Below are 19244 nucleotides of genomic sequence, written 5' to 3'. Positions count from 1 at the left end.
GGAAGGGGCAGCTATGGCAGAAAGTGCACGAACAATTCACTGGAGAGCCACGGTGCGCTTTGCAGTTTGCCCACTAATTACTATTAAGCCCTGGTTCCTTTTTGTGTTCCAAGGGGCGTCTTCAATGTGGCACTGCTTCTTGGGCCTTTCACGCGGCTGGGCTAACCCCTGAATAGCGGGCTCCCCCCGCCCCTCGCTACCTCTCCCTTTTTATTTCCCCCTTTTTGCTTTTCTGATAGTATTTTCTGTCCATGTTGTGTAAGGCCCTAAATGAATCTTGACTGCCCCTACAGCCGACTGGAGACGCACAAAAGCGGCCCATTCCAGTGGCCACAGCGCCATTGTGTGCCCTAACAATGCACTAATTGGCGGTGACAATTGTGCGGCTGGGGAAGAAGAGGGGGCCGGCGGGGGGGTGGCGGTGGAACACGGGACATGGTCCTTTCCAATCGCTGAGGCGGGTCAGGAAAAAAAGGAAAGTGCGAGCAGCGAGAAACACGCTCTGCTCCGCGTCTCTCCCGCGGCACGGCCCTGCCCGGCCCAGGCAGTTTGCTACAAGGGCCCCCCATATTCCTAGAGGCAAGGGGAAAGCGAATAATTTTAACGCGTGGCTATGCAGAGCAAGAGATGTGCAATATAAAAGGGTCACCTCAATCTCCCAGGCTGTCTCACCATGCCAGAAGCTGAAGAACTCATGTGATGAGGACACCACTGAGATATTCATGGGAAAAGGTCACACGCAAAGCTAAGGAGATGCTGGTGCTGGGGCACTCTGCTCTGGGTACACACGGGAGATCGCTCATCTCTTTCTAAACTGAGCTGAACATATCTGTATTTTGCATCAGGACAGTGGGATGCAAGGACAGGATGTTCTACAGCACTCTGCTGGGGTAGGTGGTGGTCCTGTGGACTAGGAGGCTGTGGTGCTGCTGGGAGCAGAGGAATGACGGGCCACATCTCCAGCACCACTGAAGAATTACCTTCTGCATCTGGAAAGAAGCATGAAAACACCTTTCCATACAGCGGCATCTAAACAGGGAACAACTACATAGGAACTTCTGATGGAAGAGCAATACTTTTCTAATACGTCCCAGGTATCAGCATAGCTTGGAGAAGGAATCTTGCCATAACCTCATGAAAAGCAGACACAATGAGCAGGGAGGACACACTGGAGCTACAGACCCATGAACAGGCAGGCACTGTGCCTGGATCTAAACTCCCTGGTGCTCTGACTGATTGGGACTGGCATTTCAGTTTGGTCCACTACATATAAACACTGAGCTCAGCTGAGAAGTGTGGTCCTGCAGCCAAACTGCTGAGGGGGAAGCCTACTTGGAAGCCCAGTGTGAGTACCAGAGTTGCAACAGCCTAGAGCTGGAAGTGTGCAGAGTCCAGGGTATGCTGTGTAGAAACCCTGGGACACTGGACTCTTGCCCTTTTCACCTCATGGCCACCCTGAGCACAGTAGTTCACTTATTGTAATCTCTCAGATTTTATGGGTCCTTGTCAGCATTTCTGTGAAATACCAGAGGACATCCCTGCTGCCAGGAGGAACCCTCATCTCTTTCCACTCATTGCAAGGTGGACTTATCAGCTGCATTAGCTCCTAGAATTTGGTGGTGGCAATGTCCTCCCCAAGACAAAATCATTAGTTACCTGCTCGAAACATAGTAAATGTGCTTCTGTTTGCCCTCCCCTAGTAGGTCTCCACACAACTCCTGCTGACAGCTATGGAAACATTCCCATGGATTACCACAGATGCAGGAACAGGGCCTTATGTAGTGAGACTTTTCTACCTCCCCTTTGCCCTAAGCCCTTCACAGAAGTATTTTATCGTTTTATGATGGCGCAGTTAACACTTGACATAAATCTCTAATCACAGCTAACAATGTCAATACCGTGTAAATACCTACAGTAAGAGACCTGTATTTTATTATGCTTTTGCCCTCTTTTACCTGTTATCACCCAGTGTTAACTCTGTGCTAGATGCACGTGTATTTCACAAGGAATCTGCCAATTTTATACACTGCTACTGCTCCTGTCTTTAAATGCTGAGAGCCCAGCTCTGGCTCTTTCACAAACTGCAGCTTTCATTGGAGCCAGCAGATCTTGGATCTGCTTAAAGGATCAAACATGCTGTCTGTAAAACCAGAAACAAGTGTCCTTCAGTGCAGAGTCCAAGCCAGAACGGGACATTTTGCAATATGTACACAACAAAGTATCCACCAGTGTCACAAGCCATTACGTGACAATGCCTGATGACAGAATGGTGCTGGGATCCATTTTCTGCCCTAACCTTGCTCTCGTGGGCATTTGTACCCCTGCACTCAGAAATCAGTGCAGGGGAAGGTACAAACTGGGGGAGAGACACAGGATCACAGAATAAGCTGCATTAGAAGGGACCCACAAGGATTAGGAAATTGAACTCCTGGCCCTGCAGAGCACCATCCACAAGAGTCCAACATGTGCCTGAGAGTGTTGTCCAAACACTTCTTGAGCTCTGTCAGGATTGGTGCTGTGACCACTGCCCTGGGCAGCCTGTTCCAGTGCCCAACCACCCTCCAGGTGAAGAACCTTTTTGTAATATCCAACCTAAACTTCCCCTGACACAACTTCAGGCCATTCCCTAAGTCCTGTCACTGTCATCAGGGAGATCAGTGCCTGCCCCTCCTCTTCCCCTCACAGGGAAGTTGTAACTGCAATGAGGTCTCCTCCCAGTCTCCTCCAGGCTGAACAGACCAAGTGACCTCACTCACTTCTCATACAGCTTCCCCTCAAGGTCCTTCACCATCTTTGTTGCCCTCCCTTGGATGCTTTCTAATAGCTTAATGTCTTCCTTATATTGTGATGCCCAAAACTGCCCACCCGTCGTGTTTCATGACTTTGTCGCTGCATTTCAGATAGTTGTCTGCAGTGTCAGTCAGAAATGAGATTAATTTATAAGCTTTAGTGCTAGGAAAGCACTTTGGACTGAACTGCTTCATGCACACTGATTACATGTATTACTTTCTTACACCAGTTCAGTAATTTGCACTTTCTTATTTTTAAAGAATATCTAACTTTACTAGTAATTCCTTTTTATTTACCTCTAAATGCCTCATATCACCTATATGATAAACACCTGGGAACTTTCAAGTCAATGAAAGTTCAGCCCTTAACACAAGCTCTTATCTGACTAGTCTTGCTATCCAGATGAGTCTTACAAATTCATTTTTAATATCTAAATGAATGCTAATGCCTTGAACTAAATTACAGAAAATACAAAGTCACTTACTATAAACAATGGACTGACTTTCTTTTTTTTGCATGTTTACAGCTTCAATGCCAAGTTTTATATTTGTCTACGCTTCAAATGGATGGAATTTACTCCTGCTTGCCTTGGAGACTTTGTCTGGTTTTAATTGTGACACTTGATTATCTGAGATGCTTTTCACCACCTTCTCATAGTGGTAATACTCAGGCCTCTGGATGGGACCACTATTTTGGAGAGTATTTAGTTAAACAAGAACTCTTTTAACAAGACAGTCCAGAGCTATGTACACACACTCCCAGAATATTTTCATTTGCCCTCAGCATGCTTTCACTGAAAAGGTATGCTAAGCTTCAGACCCAGAAGGTCTCCCTCAGTCCCTAAGAAAGAAGGAGGATGCTAGCTCCATTCTTTTAGAAAAGCAATCAACTTCACATGATAAACCAGTATTGTTAATTTTGGTCTGAGAGGTAAAAGCTTTTTAAAAATAAACTGTCCTGACTTTAAAAGAAGAGCTAGAGCTTGGACTGGCATGCTCTTCCCAGGGCTCCACAGACCCCATGGTCTCTGCTCTGCGTGGATGTTTTTTTCACACCATCTCTTACAGGGTGAAGTGAGATGGGGAGGTGGCAGTGAAAGGGGAAGGAGATGTCACAACAGCATTTGCTCACCTTGTAAAGCAAATAAGGAGGAAGAGAAGGTCTTGCACATGGTTTCCTTGTGTAGCTTGTGTGGTCCCAGTCAAACATTAACTCATTGCTTGTAGCTGATTTCAACACAGGGATGAAGTCCAAAGGTTCCTGCAGGAGAGAGGATTGACATTCTTGATGGGCTTCTGGTCTTTCTGAGGAGGGGCAGGAGGACAGTGAGGGAAGGGATATATCCTTCTCTTTGAAACCTGCCAGAGCATAGGGCTGAGTGTGGAATGCTCTGGGGAGTCTCAGGCAGGGGGTTTGGGCCCATAAGCTCCACCATGGCTCAGTGCTGCAATCCTTAGTCATCAAATCCTGATTCAAGAAGCTGCAGAAGCTCATTAGCTGGTGCACTGGAAGAAATAACCAAGAATCATGCCTGCTCATACATCCATTGGTGTGAGAACCTTTAAAACATGGGCAAAATCCTGCCCTTCTAGCCCCTCAGTGGTCCCCTCAGTTCACCTGGGAGACACCTCCCTTACTTAGAATTCAAGTACCTGACCTTGGACCCTTCTGGCAGAGGTCCATGTGACAGCCATGCAGTAGGGAGCTGCCTCCTGCAAGCCTCCCAGGAGCCTGTATCCAAGGGTGCCTCAAAGCTACGGTAAGCTCCCCTGGGAGCATTGGGCAGGGGTCAGCACCATTAAAAATCTAGGGATTTGTGGCTTTCCAAAAACACTTATGAGATTTAACTGGGAATCCAAACCCCCAGAGCCTGATGCAGGTATCAACAGCACTTCCAGAGACCATCCTGGCTGAGATGCAGGAACAGTAAGTATCATATTTTCTTAGATTTGGAAGACTTTAACCAGAAGAGAAACATTTTTAAGAAAACTATCACTCTTTCAAAGTTTGCCCTACCCATGGTACAGTACCCACTAGAAGTCAAATTAAAAAGGACGAGTAACTTTTTTTTAGTGTTTATTGAGAGTTGCCTTTATACAGGAGGGACTGGTGCTCTGATGCGGTCACAAGTGAACCCAAATAAACCCCGCTCAAGTGTCAACAAGCAATTCAACTCAATGGATTTAAATTATAACATCATTACACAACAATAATAAATTAAGACTATTGCCCAGTAGTTGCAGATAATTAAAAAAAAAATCCTTGTCAAAAGTAAAAAAACCAAAACAACAATGCAAACACAAGAATATGAAACACACATAATAATGTTGCAAATAAGTTAACAGAGTAGCACAAACACATCATGGTTTTCCAAAATCTGGAGGTGCACTGCCAGCAATGCTAAAATTCACTGCAAGTGGTGCAGGTGAGCCGGTGCTCTGGCAAGAAGGAAAGCCCAGGCTGCCAAGGACCACATCAGCCACTGTGCTTCACACCTGGCTTTCCCTGGCTTTTAACTGCCTTGACTGAACTAAAGGTGATTTGGAACCTGCCTTTATCACTTAATACCTGTCAAACACACATTTTGATAATGAATTCTTACTTTTGCTTACCTCAAAGGGCCTGGTATAAGGTAAGTTGGTATCACAAGTATTGATTAAAACAGCCTGAAAGCAGAGTTTAGTTTAAGCAAAATCAACTTGGTAGACAAGTGCATAAGCAAAACTGAAACAAATCCTTTTTCTGCCAGAACAATGCTGTGTATTCAAAGATTTATATTGGTTCAACATGTGGATTAGACAGGAATAAATAAATAATTGAGCCACTGACACTTTTGTATAAAGTCTAATACACTTTGGTCCTAGACAGCTGATAGCTCTCCAGGCCTAGATATCTCTGATGCTGACCAGAAGTGGTATCTTTGCAATGTGGATTAATGGCCACCCAAAGGAATTTGGGTAGCAGTGGCATTTTAAGATATGACTCAAGCCATCATGGCCACACCAAGGTTTTCAAGTAAAGAAGGACTTCACACATTATTATCCAGGCTGTCCCCTCACTGTACTGCTAAAATGCAGTGACAGCACTGCTGCTATCAAACAGGATTCCTACTACTGGTGTCAAATGTAGACTTACAAGATCACAGTCAGTATGGACATATGCCCCAGGCTGACACATGCCACACACTTCAGCAAATAATGCTAAAATTTCAACAGGTTAACCCCCTCTCTCTAAGGTAAGGCTGACCAAACCCTCACTAGGTCAACCTTCAGGGAGCCAGGTTGCATTAAATTTGAGCTTTGAGGAAATGCCTTCACTCCCACAGCACTGGACCCAGCTGTGCACATGAGCAGGGAATGCTCTACAGGAGTCCCTTGCCACGTGGTGTGGGCTGACCAGTGGTTCCAGGAGGAGCAAAACTGCATGTGACCTGACCCTGTTTTATTCCCTGTACTCGACATTGTTATATATGCACTGCTTCTGAAAGTCTTGCACAAAGCACAGCTGCATCTCAGGCTAAGAAGATCAGCTAGTCTCAAAAATACACATAATAAGAAGCAATACCATTTCCATGCTATCCTCTCTCATAATGCCCTCAAAAAGCAGAGATAGTAAACAAATTTTATAGTTACCCTTCCTAGCAAGATGGAAACTGTCACGAGCAAGGGTTTCAAGCTCCAATGCCAAACACATTGCATCATGGCAGAGCATTTCTAAAAAAATCATTCCATTTTGAAAATTTAAGGCACCAAAATGAGCAAAAGTGAGGAGTTCCCACACAGCTTGGTGTCTTCAGAGCTGGTATATGCAGCCTGTAGAACTCACTTCATGAGGGCAGAACAAGCACACCAATTTACTCAGCTGCCCCTGCAAAAGAGCAGGCACAGCCACAGGAGAGTTTCAGTTTAAGTCTACAAGTTAAACAGCAGATGCAATCAGGAAATCCAAAAACAGGAAGAGAGATGCTAATATACAGTACTGTAAGGCACTCCTACTGGGAAGGGAAAATTGGAAGGCAAATTACGAAGGAGAGAATGCTTGGACTCAACTGGTTCAAAAGCAGCACAATGAGCTATGAAGCTCCAAGTCTGGCTATAGGCTCAGTACTGTGAGTAAGGACAGGGACAGTGAGAGAGAAAGAGGGGAGACTGGCTTGCAGCTGAGCAGTAGAAAAAAAAATGAGAAGACTATGATGACTATTCTATTAATTTCTTTTATACAGATCAACAGTCAGCTGCAATCCATGCAGTGACCTTGGGAAGCCTAGGAAACTTGGTGGCTTCTGTTGCTACAGGGGAAAAAGCAAAATTCAACTGGGCAGCTTCCCCATTTCATTGTAAACAGACATCCTTTGCTCTTTTAAAAAATCTTTCAGGACATTATCATCAATCCATTACAATACACACACTATCCTAATAATAAGAGAAGCCTTGACAAGAGGAGCTCTAGAGGTACCCTGATGATTCACTCCTAACAGGGCCATCAGAGCCTGTGGAGTAATGTGGAAAACTAAGTTCCTTACCAAAAAGTATCTTCCCTCACACCTGCCAATTCCTATCAATCCCAGCAGTGAGCTCATATTGTTATGTGCCAGCCAGGATATTTTGTCACATCATGAAGCCATCATTTTCCACCACATAAGACAAAAAAAGGGAATAGGATTCCTAGACAAGAAATACAAATTTATCTTTTTATAGATTGATAATACAAAGAGAGCTACAGTTTGCATCCCCTAGGTAGGCCCACCTTCCCATTAAAGGAAAGGTAGATGGTCAGGGTAAAGAGGAAAAGAGACTTGCATAAGGATCTCTACAATGTCCTAGATTAAAATAATCTCAGACTAACGACTGTAAGTACCTGTAGAGCATGGAGTCATAGTCCACTGCAGTGAAGCATCCTGTTTCTACACTGATAAATTCTGTACAAAGCAAAAGCAGTAACTGGATTACAGATCAATTCCTTCTCAGTCAGCTATGAAAGCATCTTCTCTTTGAAGGAAACAAACAGCATATTTTATTATTGATTCACAATAAAATGGCATTGTTCAAATTTATTTCATGCTTGGGTAGGACAAGACTGGAGGTACTAATACATAATTTCAGCGGGGGGGAGGGAAGGGGTGTGCAGGCAGAGTCATGCAATCTGCAAAGACCCCAGGAACTTTACCAGCTGATGCTCATCCAGAAGTCTGCAGAGCAGAGCCACGTCCAGGCTGTGGGCTGGAGAATGGGCAGAGAATAGCAGTGGGGACCAGCACAGAGCACTGTTAGTACAGCAGAGACAACCATGCAAGGGTGCGGTGCTGTCTGAAACCCAAACCACCTGCAGAACCCCAGGGTGAGGCTCCTGCTTGTAGATGGCTCCTGCAAGAAAATCAACTGAGGGCAGGATTAAGCTTTTCACTATGCTTACAAAAATTGGTGACAGAATATTTATCTTACCCATTCATAAGGAATAACTATTTTTGGATAGGAGCTAGGCATCCCTGAGAGGACATAATCTTCCACATTACAGCCTGCTCCTATAGCTACTGTGAAGCTGTATCATTTTTCCAAAGTAAAAATGAATGTCTACTGTTGTTTACAACAACATTGTATTTTAAAGCAAATAACATGATCTGTATTGTACAGTATCCTTTTGCATAAAGCTCTGGGCACTGACAGAATATCATAACATGCTTTTGCTCTATGTCATTGGTAATGGCAGTGGTTTCAGACCCATGACTAATTCCAGCAGTTTTGCCAACATCATACTCCTTTTATGTTGTAAATCTCTGTTAGCAAAGAAATTGTCCTGTAATACCTGTATGAACCCAGAGCAATTCCAATGCTGTCTATGTTGTTATTCCAGAATTCAATTCCAGTATCTAACCACCCACATGACCGGCACTTTGGAGACAGGACATCTGCCAAAGAAACCAATAGTTTGCAATATCTGAACCTTGATTCCTTGACTCCATATGGTTTTTGACAGTGCACATGAGCAGCCTTCTCTAAACTGAGCTGGACACAAACCAGCACTGTGAGGTATCACAAATACCAGAGCATGATGATATGAAAACCACCACCATTTCTTCTTTAATGACCTAACATTATGTCTACAGATAATTCAAAATAGTACCTGCCAGATTCTGACAGTTTCAGAGCTACTGGCTTTGCCACAAGAGTAATTGTAGTGACACAAGCTGAAAAACATGGGAGCGTTCTGTTTATTCAGCCAGTACCAGTGCAGTTCCTGTTTGCCTGACTAATTCCACAATACTTCCCCAGTGTTTGCATTTCTGAACACACAGGGAATTCTTTGCATGGGAATGGATTTGCAAGGAACATTATACCTTTAAGGGTGATAGCCAAAAGCAACTCATTTCACATGAGGAACAGTGAGCTGAGACAGACACCACTGTGTAGGGGAAGTATTAATTTTAGTGACAAAGGTGCATGATTCACCAGGTTTATTAAGTATGGGAATCCCTACAGCACTTTGCCAAGAACATGGAAAAACCCTCACTTCCTTCTAAAGAATCCCACTGAAAGAAGGATTTCTGGAAAAGAAAGGCACTGGTTGTCCAATGTATACAGATATAAACATGCTTATATATATATATATATATATATATATATAGTAGTTGCACTCAAATTTGAGAAAGCTCAGATTTAGCTACTTTTTCTTTAACTGGCAGCTGGAAAAGGTAACCACTTATATTGCAGTACAAGGCAACTCGTAACATTTTACCTTTTAATGTAAGCATGACGTACCCTGTTCTTTTATTTAAAATACTTCAGCAATTAGTGAGATGCTTCAACGATCAAAACTGCTTTCTGCCTTGAATACAACAGTCTGCAGATTATATAGGAAGCAAAAATCAGTATTCCATATTTTCACAAACCTATGCAAGAGGAGGAAAAATACACATGCAAGTGGCTTTATTCTCCTGAAGCCATATTTGCTTTCTGTATATAGATGTGTGTGTGTGTATATATATATATATAGATATGAATGTTTTCATATGTATGTAATACACATATCACTGCAGGGTGTGGAAAAGAGTTAGGAATGTGAAATGGGGGGAAGACAATCTAACTGCTCATTGGAGGTGAACTCGCAATGAATTAAACATACTGCCAGTAATGACACACACCTCCCCAGCTAAATCCATCATGTACTTTCCTTTACAAAATAATTCACTGTATTTAATACTTCCCTGTGTTCCAGGTGTGTAGAGCAGAATCATAGCTCAAGGAACTTCACTCTCCACCACAGAAGTCATTACAGAACTATAAAATGCCTCGGAGCTCAAAGAGAATGCAGGACAGAAGTTGCATATGAAAACAGCAAACTAGTGTTTCACAATTTTGGAGGTATTTTCTAACTAAAATGGGCAAGACCACTTTCCTGACTATCAGTTTAACAGGTTCAGGTTAGAAAAACATTTAAAGTAAACATGAAATAAAAAGAAAACCAATGTGGACACTTAAAATGCCTTAAACTTTCAGACTGCAAGGAGAAGAACCAATATCATGTTACTACAGACAAGGACATAGCCTCCCACAAATCAAGAGTAACCAGCATAAATCTCAATGGACTTCAGTGACAGACCTTAACTGATATTCCCAGCCTGAATAAAAAGAGTAGCAAGTCCCATGCTTATCTGAATATGGAATAGTTCACTGGGGTGGTTATAAATATATAAACATAACTGAAGGAATCTGCATCTTATGATTGTAAGCACCCTGAATAAGCTTTGATGGGAGATCCTTTTCTTCCCTTGGCAAGGAGATCCTGTAAAATGTACATGTACGGATCCTTTAAAATAGTTCTCTGAAAACATAAGGAAATGGAACCACGTGTCCATATCAGAAGGAGACAGTGGATTTAAAATAATTCCTGTTCTACTGGGTTCTGTGAAAAGCCTCACCAGAACTTCTGCCAAGGCTACTAATGAATAAATAATTCACATAAATAAATAAATGATTCATCAAGTCTAAATGAACAACATAAAAAATAATGCAGTCATGGCAGCAAATATTTTCTGCCTTGAGATAAAGTCTTCCCCAGAGGTGGAAAAGAGCTGGGTACTTAATTAGCTAGACCTAAAGCATTTGACGCAAACCACATTTTGTAAGAGAGCTAACGGCTGGACTTCAATACAGTTTAGCCATTGCTATTTCAATGCCAACAAGGCTTTATGGCCAATTTAGCAGCTCTTATTCACAGATGAAGAAGGTCAGGTAATATTTTTCACAAAAATTTCTGCCTGTCTAAGCTGAGAATTTGCTTGAGCTGGCAGCTGGGAGAGGGATTCTCTTCAGGCTGGCCACTGCCTTAAGGAACTCATGTGTTCTGATATGACAATTCAAACATGTTGCAAGACTCTTCGAAGTTCTCGTCCATATTCAGTTGCCTCCAGAAGGATTTCTGCTTCTTCTGCAATTCTTTACGCACACACCTGGGGCATGGCACAGCCTTCACTTTGCACTCGGAGTGGAAGACAGCACCACAGCTTTCACACCTGCAAACACAAATTAGTGTCAAAATTGAATCACAAAACAGGACCAGAGCATGCAATGGGCTTCACATGGGCTGCGGGCAGTAGGTATTCCTTGACACCATTCTGGGAGCTAAAGCGTGTTATGCTTCATAAGAGTGGCATTGCAAAAGACACTGGTATGCCTACACCTCTGCTGGTGTAAAGCTACTCAGGACCACTAAAATAAGCTGACTTGCATCCATTTTGCAGTTGCTGAGAATCTGTACCAGCGCTTATGCTTCACAGACAAATTTTTAGAAGGATTAATACTTATCTTCTTAGTAACTAGTATTCAGGTCTATCACTGAAAAAACATCAACTTTGTTTTATGAAAGACAAGTCTTGCTTTGGCTTGTAAATAAGGAGTACCAATATTATTTTCCCATAAGGTGTATTTCAGCATTTGCAGATCCTGTGATTCGCAACAGCCTTGATCCGACATAGTCCTCATTGAAGCTCCACTGGTCAGCTGTTTTGGAAAGAGTAAAGAATGGTCCAGTTCAACAGCAGGAGAAGCTGTCATTTCACAAAGTAAAAAATGAAACAGAGGTAGGTGATATTGTCTGCTCTATGTCCTGTGGAAGATTGGATTAGATCAACACAACTGATCTATGTTGATCAATCGATCAACACATTGAGCTATGCATGCTTCTGGCATTCTGTTCTTAACTGTGACATTAAGACTTCAAACAAATCAACTGCTCAAACAACATGACTGGCTTACTTTTGGGGCACTGTGAGGCAATGAACTTAATGTCACAGCAGATCAAGCCCCAGTTCCAGATGGCTGTCAAGCAATGAAACATCTGGCAATCCTGAGTGGGCTACAACTAAACAGTTGGACATTCTCAGCCTTTCAATGCAAATAACTATCTGTAGTGATGAGTTAAGTAGCTACAGCTTTGTAACCAAAGCAAAAAATAAAAGGAGGACTGTCAGAAGTAAAAAGTTTTAGATTTCAGTTGGATAATAAAATAATAAAAGCAACAGAACATCAAACTTCAGAGCAATCCTGAAACACAAATAAGGGGTGGTGGTCACCCCTGATGATTCTGTAGGACATCTTGAAATGCCTTACACTTTTTTTCCTTTCTTGTAGTTATTGTAGTCAAATGACTATATAAGAATCCAAGCGTCCATTGTTATAACTTTAGTGGGCTTTTTTGTTGCTTTGCTTTGAACCTATTTTTCATAGAAATAAGGTTCTTGTCCTCAAGACTGTGACAAACAATTGAAAACACGAAGAAAGAAACTGCCAAAAAGTGAGAAGCCATAAGAACAACTGCAGTATTTTACACGTTATCTGACAAAAGTGAGAGAAGTCCATAAGCTAACAAAACCTGTTAGCTATATTAGCTGTATCTCACCTGTAACTTTAAAAAACTGTTCCTGGTCTGGCTGCACTTGAAGTTTCATGCATGGGTCCACACATGGCCTAAATTTTAGTAACTGCAGAGCTTTGAGAAGGCTATGCAGAGATTTAAGGAGGCACATTTCTAGCTCGCATAAACTGATAAATCTCAAATATGAGTAAGAAAAGGTGAAAGATACTAAGTATATAAAGCAGTGTATCTACTGGCTTCCACACTCTCTTGTAGTAAAACTTGACTGTTGTATTTCTCAGTCCAGCTACAGAGTCTAAATCTGGTTTTGAATCAAGAAACTGGCTCACACAGAGTTATTTACAATTTCCATGCTCAGAGAGTGTGTGTTATTGCCCTTATCCACTGAAGCACATGAACACATGCTTAGGACTCATATCCCAGTGATTTCTTTGGGATTACTGATCTGCCTTCCATTAAGTGTGCTTACGTGCTTTGCTGGGTTGGGATCTCCACAAACAGACACACTAATGGGCAAAGAAGAGACAGAAGACAGCAGTGTCTTTAAAACTTTACACCACTCTGAACTGACACTAATGGTGATTTTATCAAGCTAATTCTCCCTTGTTAGTCAGCAGTTTACAGTGCTCTGGAAGTTGCTAGAGGGTAATGATTGATGAGGAGTGTAATTTTGTGCTCTTGCATTGCCACTCCTCATGCTAGCCCAGTATTCTCTACAGCATGTGTGGAAATGACAAAACCTATCAGAAATTGCTGCTGAAATGGATTGAGCAGGATGAGAGAGGAGCCAGCACACCTGCTCTCTCAAGTCAAAGGCCATCAGCAGAGCAAACAAAGACTAATGGTGTTCAAATTAATATGAATTAATTTTTCAGAAATAAGCTCAGTGGAAAAGACTAACCAACTTTTTTCCTATCGCACAGAATCAAAACAGAGAGAAAAGCTTTCTGAGCTGTTATTCATTAGAGGTGGTGCAGTAGCTGAAGTTCTGCCCAAGAGCCCACACTGTCAGGCACTAAGCAGAGGCAGAGCACACAGCCCCCATCTCACAGTCACTGCACTGGCACCCACTGCTGTCATCCTCGGTCCATTCTAGTGCTCCTACCTCTGAGTGCTGCTCTGAAGACCTATTTTCTGCCTTCTCTGGTGAAGGCTGAGCCCAGCCAAGGGTTGCAGATGACAACAAAGCAGCAGTCTGGAGGAAGGGTGCTCTGAGTTGGAGAACAAAGCTGCCACTAGCTCTCCACAGGAACAAGCAGGGAGGACACCTGCATCAGCCTTCACTGCATGCTTGTATCCCCCTCACTGACAAAGAAAGTCAGTCACCAGGGCAGGAGACAAAGCTGATCTTGCTCTGCCTTTGTGCAAAAGGCAAGTTACTCCTTTTTAACATGGTGAAGCTATACTACCCCAAGCCACCAATACAGCTTTTCATCATATCAAATACAATCTTAACTGTCCCTGGAATGCCAACTGGTTGACCATTTCTAACCTTATTGTGAGAAGTTCACCAGTGATATAAAAAACTCCATCAAGATTATATTCCTTTTTAGAATATTACAAACAGATTGCTTCCTAGTTAATCTTGAGATCTAATTTTATCTCCACATGTGAATTTCATGTGGTTTTTTTTTTTAACTGTTGTTTTCAAGCCTCAGTATATTAAAATTATTTTATTTCTCTGGAGAAATAAAATATATTTTGTAGCCAATAAAAGGCTCACTTAACAGTTCACTACACTTACTTATCTTTCCCTTAACCCTTGTTGTTGTCACAGGTAATTCACCGTTCAGGTGCTATTTCTGTATCCTGACTTATTCTTTGTCTAGAGGCCAAAAAGTCCCTTCATTCTTTGTGAGAATGCTATTCACCACTGATAATAAGCTGATGAGCCCATAGCCATACAGGCCTTTCATGTTTCCTTATTTAATGAATGATATTGTGACACTGCACATTAATAGCATCTTTTTCAAACAGTGTTTGAAGACTTAGTGAACATTGCATGTTGTTTTCGCACAGACATGCAGTCTTCTTAGAAGGCAGCTGAAATAGCTTCCTCTCTATTTTGGTGTTTTCTCTTTTTTCTCCTCTTTCCTGACCTAACTCAATTTCTGTTGAGACTTTAGGGGATGTTTTATGTTTTAAGGATGTTTTACTAGTACAGAGTACAAAAAATGCAGAGAACTATTCAATCTTTAAATAATTTCTGCACTGGAAATATTGCACTGGAAAGTGTAAGAGAAAGGGCAAAGCTCTCCACAGCCAGACAGGCATTATAATGCTCTTATTATTATCATTACTAGTTACAAAAGAAAAGCCTTTCTGCATTAAAAGCATATAATAATTCCTTGTATGCTGAGGAAATGCCGATGTTAGTATCTCCCATTAAGTCTGGGCATTTGAAACACATCAATATTTGGTCAATTGTAAATTCCGGCATGTTCTTTTCATGCTTCACACCTATTTTTCCACAGGATTATGGCTCAAGTAATTCTGGATGCTGCACAACCAATTGATTATGCTCATATTTCTCCTCTGTACTGCACCACCATTAAGCGCGCATGATCAGGATAAGGTGTCCAAAGTGGGGGTACAACTCAAGGAGGCCTCAAAGACCTTTCACCTTAAACAGACAAAATAAAGTAGAGAGGATCAACAGGCTCAGGATGTCATTTGAAAGAGGCTTTTTGTCTCCTAGGAACCTTGCTGGTTGACGGACTTACCAGTGTGACTGTGTTGGGATGAAGCTGAACCAACAAGGTTTATTAGGATACCTTCAGCCCCATCACATGGGCTGTACCTGCCTGGCTCTACCAGATGTACCACCATTCCCACCTCATGACAGGAAGCAAGAGGTGAACTGGCTTGCTCAAGGTCAGCCAGGGGCTCTAAGCAGAGCTGAGAGGGGCAAAGAGCTCCCCTGTCTCACTGCAGTGCCACATTCACCCACCACCCTTCCTTTTGAGATTTTATACATTAGCTTTCATTTTTTCATTTTAAAAACTCATTTCTTTTGTGGCAGACCTTGCACGCATTTGGTCAAGCGAGTAATCCCTTGAAACGAATTTCACCAAGGATTTGATTTAGGGCTGAACTCCTTACTGACTAAACTCTTCAGTTTCTTCTTTCCCTCCATGCAGAGTAAAAGCAGCATTAAATGAGGTTATTCATTATGTTTTCCTTAGATGATGCTAAACATTCACCAAATATCCAAAACACCAAACCACCTGTAACTTGGCTGTTAAAAAACCCCAAAGAGCAACCCACACTAGCTGATGTGAGCCTTGCCTAGGGATTCCAGCATGATCACCATTTCACACTATGCACATGTGCTTGTCTGTAAGTATTTCTGAATTGCTCAGCTGTGAATATCACAGACGGGCCCTTCAAAACTCTCACAGCCTTTAGCAGAACACAAAGGAAAGGAAAAAGGACTAGCCTGTGTTCACTTACAACACAAAAAAAGCCCCAAAGGCAATCAATGCCTGACACACACGTGCAGCAATATTATTCTAGTTGCCTAGGAACCAATGCAAGGAGCCTGCCTAGGGAGGGATGCCCACATAGTAAATGAATGGAACAAAGTTGGCATTAATATGACATTGATTTGTCCCTGCAAGGAGTTGTAATGCCTTGTATGACAGACACATGCTCTTTACTAGACATGGCTATGGGGTTTTTTTATATACTGTACTTAAAAACTGTTAATACTTCAGACTTGGTTTTGAAAACTTTGCCTCTGGAAAAAAAAAGAAGAAAAAAAAAAAAAGAGTCCACTACCCAGTCCCTCAAGTTATTACATATCTGGAATTCACTCTAAATGATTAATTCAGTGTTCAGGGAACCAGCTGCGATTCAAAGCACAATCACAGTCTTCACTTTCCTACACCTGAAGGTGGGTCACCCTTGATAGGCCAGCAGAGCCTGAAGACACTCCTCATTCATAATGGCCTGACTGGGTCCTGGGCTGACCCCAGAGGGTACAGAAACACCAGAAAGCAGCTCATGTGCTGGGGGAAGCAGCACAGAGGGGTGAGCTGGTGAGAGAGGGCAGCCAGCAAGGGGTGTACAGTGACCACCAGCTCACACTGATGGGACTCCCTAAGTACAGCACCCTTGGCTTGCAGCTCCAGAACAGCTGCAGGGACCAACCTAAACACAGCCTGACGTGGTGTCTGTGAATAACACCACCCCTGCTGCTCTAGTAATGCCACCCCAGGATGACCAAATGACACACTACCCGATGTTCCAGCATGAAAACTGCTGGTCCAGGGTCTGTTCCCTTTTTACTCAACAGACTGAGATGCTGAAGAAGCACTCCAGGCAGCAGGGAGGATGAGTGAATAAACCCCTGTCCTGGCTCTCATCTGTACCATCTCATGTCCCTCATTCTGTCATGCCAGCATCCACTGCCAAGGTCAACTGCATGCAACAGACATGCAAAGTGGTCAGAGATATCAAAGCCTCACAACTGAGGAGAAAAGTGGGCAGCTCACTGGAGGGGAGGGAAAATCACCAGTGCTGCTCTGGTGGAAGGGAACTTCAGTGTCAACTCCTCAGTTGCTACATCCAGAGAAATGGCAGAGCAGGACTTCATTTTGGTTGCTCACAGAACAACACGCTAAGGGCAAGGGCTGGACAAGAACAGCTTGATTTAACCACCTGCTCTCCTCCCATAGTGGTGTGCACAGGCTGACATACCACCCTGGATGGTAATTGCAGCAGGGTAAAGCAGGAGCAATGGGATCCTGCAGCTCCCAAGCCTCTTCGCAGAGCCATGTCACTGCTGATTAAGGAGGGAAGTGTGTCCTCAGCTTCTTCCCAGCTATGGGTTCAAAGATTTATGCCATATTATCTACATATATTTCCATACTTGCATCCAAGCAGGAGAACTAAGGACTGACTGCTGGCCTTAGTACTGTGCTCAGCAATTTAAGTTCAGAGATATCCCAAGCCAAGTAACGTGACCTGTAAACAGCAGTTCATAAGAAATCAGTAAAGGGACACTAAAATCAGTATTGAAACTTTTAATCTGAAACTCATAAGATTACACTTTAATCAGTGGAGCTGAGTTACTTTGGAACACAGAGAAGCCCTACACATGATGGATCCATTACTGGAGAGGCTGAAATGCCACAGAGATTCAGGTGTTTACATTGCTCAGGCACATATCCTCTGCCTCTGCAGCTGCCACACCACGAACTGCCCCCCTCCACCTCTCCTGTTATCAACAAACTGTATTCACAAAATGGGGGTTGAAGATCTAAAAGCAGTCTGGCAATACTGTTAACAGTAATATTAACATATTGCCCTCATCTATTATAATTTGACTCTGTTACTTTGCATTTTTCTGTAAGTCTCAAGTCTAAAAATCCTACGACTAAGCCAGGATTTTGCTTTTAGTAAAAGAAAAAGTCAAAGGCAGCTGGACTTCACAACTCTGCATTAAGGTTGAAGACATGCCTACCTGGATCCAAGATGGAAAACAGAAACTTTACATTTAAAGAAGTAAAGTAAATATGTAAATGTAAATATATAAACAGCAAATTCCTAAGGCAATCTTGGAATTTCTGAGCACTTAAGTGTTGACAGTGCTGGCTTTAATGGGCTAAAAAGCAAGTGAAAAGCTATAAGGAACCATATTTGGGAGACAGAGAAGTGTATGTTGCACGAGAAAGAAGGAGAAATAATTAAAAGGTCTTTACTGGCAGGTTGGAAATATCTAGAGTGAGGAAGAAGACACAGCAAAGCAGCTGCAAAATAGAAACTGTAAGCAAGATGGTTGCCATGTCCAGCCAGCAGGGAAGAGCACAAGGAAATGCTGCAGAGACTTTCCTACCTGAAATAAGTATCTGCCTTTAGGCTGAACATTCTAGTTAAAAACCACTCTGACATGAGGCAAATAAAGCCAACCTCTAAAGCTAACTCAGTTGCAGAAGACAATACTTAATGAAAAAGACAGTATATTTTATAGTTTTCTTTTTACATATTCCAGAAAACACTACTGTGCTACCCTGCACAAACAAAAATGAGACAATCAGGGCCAGAAGATTTTTATGGGTTTTGACAGATTCAGGTGAAATTAAATTACCAACAGAATTTAACATCTACTTAGGTGCCTACATTTCCTCAAAGAAAGTGCTGAGCAGATCACTTCAGAGTGCTTTGAACCAACTATCAGCATCTGATAAGCTAAGCTCCTTCAAAAATTAGGTACTAAACTACTAGCAAAACTCAGGTGAGCTGGGCTTGGGGAAAGACTTTCTAGTGTAAGACAAACCAATCAAGAGGGAAAATTATGTACTTTGAGTGATGCCTTTGACCTGTGCCAAGGTATTTCTTGCAAATGCTGTACACTATTTCAGTCTCTCCACCTAACATCCATCTTTAACATTCTCCCAAATGCTCAAAGTTGCATTTGTCCAGTGGCACAGCATCCATAACACAGTAAGCTGTAACCTTGCAAAGACTTCGGTGTGCACAGCCCCAGAGCCTTTAGTTAAGACTTGTCACTATGTGCAAAATACATTCACAGGTCTTATCAGGATGGTGGCCAAAGATTATGGAGGCATCCAAGCTGGTTG

The 19244-nt window shown here is 42.5% G+C and overlaps 1 protein-coding gene across 5 annotated transcripts in view; it reads right to left on the bottom strand.

The window, feature by feature from the left end:
• Positions 1-8842: 8842 nt before the first annotated feature.
• The window catches only part of PLEKHM3 (pleckstrin homology domain containing M3), an 86398-nt gene continuing 75996 nt past the window's right edge, over positions 8843-19244 (bottom strand). For all 5 annotated transcript variants that reach the window (XM_085066194.1, XM_085066196.1, XM_085066195.1 and 2 more), the window contains one exon: positions 8843-11299. In XM_085066194.1, the coding sequence (XP_084922320.1) occupies positions 11122-11299 (178 nt within the window). In that variant the 3' untranslated portion in view covers positions 8843-11121. The remainder of the gene's footprint in view (positions 11300-19244) is intronic.

The sequence above is a fragment of the Lichenostomus cassidix genome, chromosome 7, assembly GCF_008360975.1.
Source record: "Lichenostomus cassidix isolate B80296 chromosome 7, HeHo_3.0, whole genome shotgun sequence".
NCBI lineage: Eukaryota > Metazoa > Chordata > Aves > Passeriformes > Meliphagidae > Lichenostomus > Lichenostomus cassidix.
This window is presented reverse-complemented; position numbering and strand designations above follow the sequence as displayed.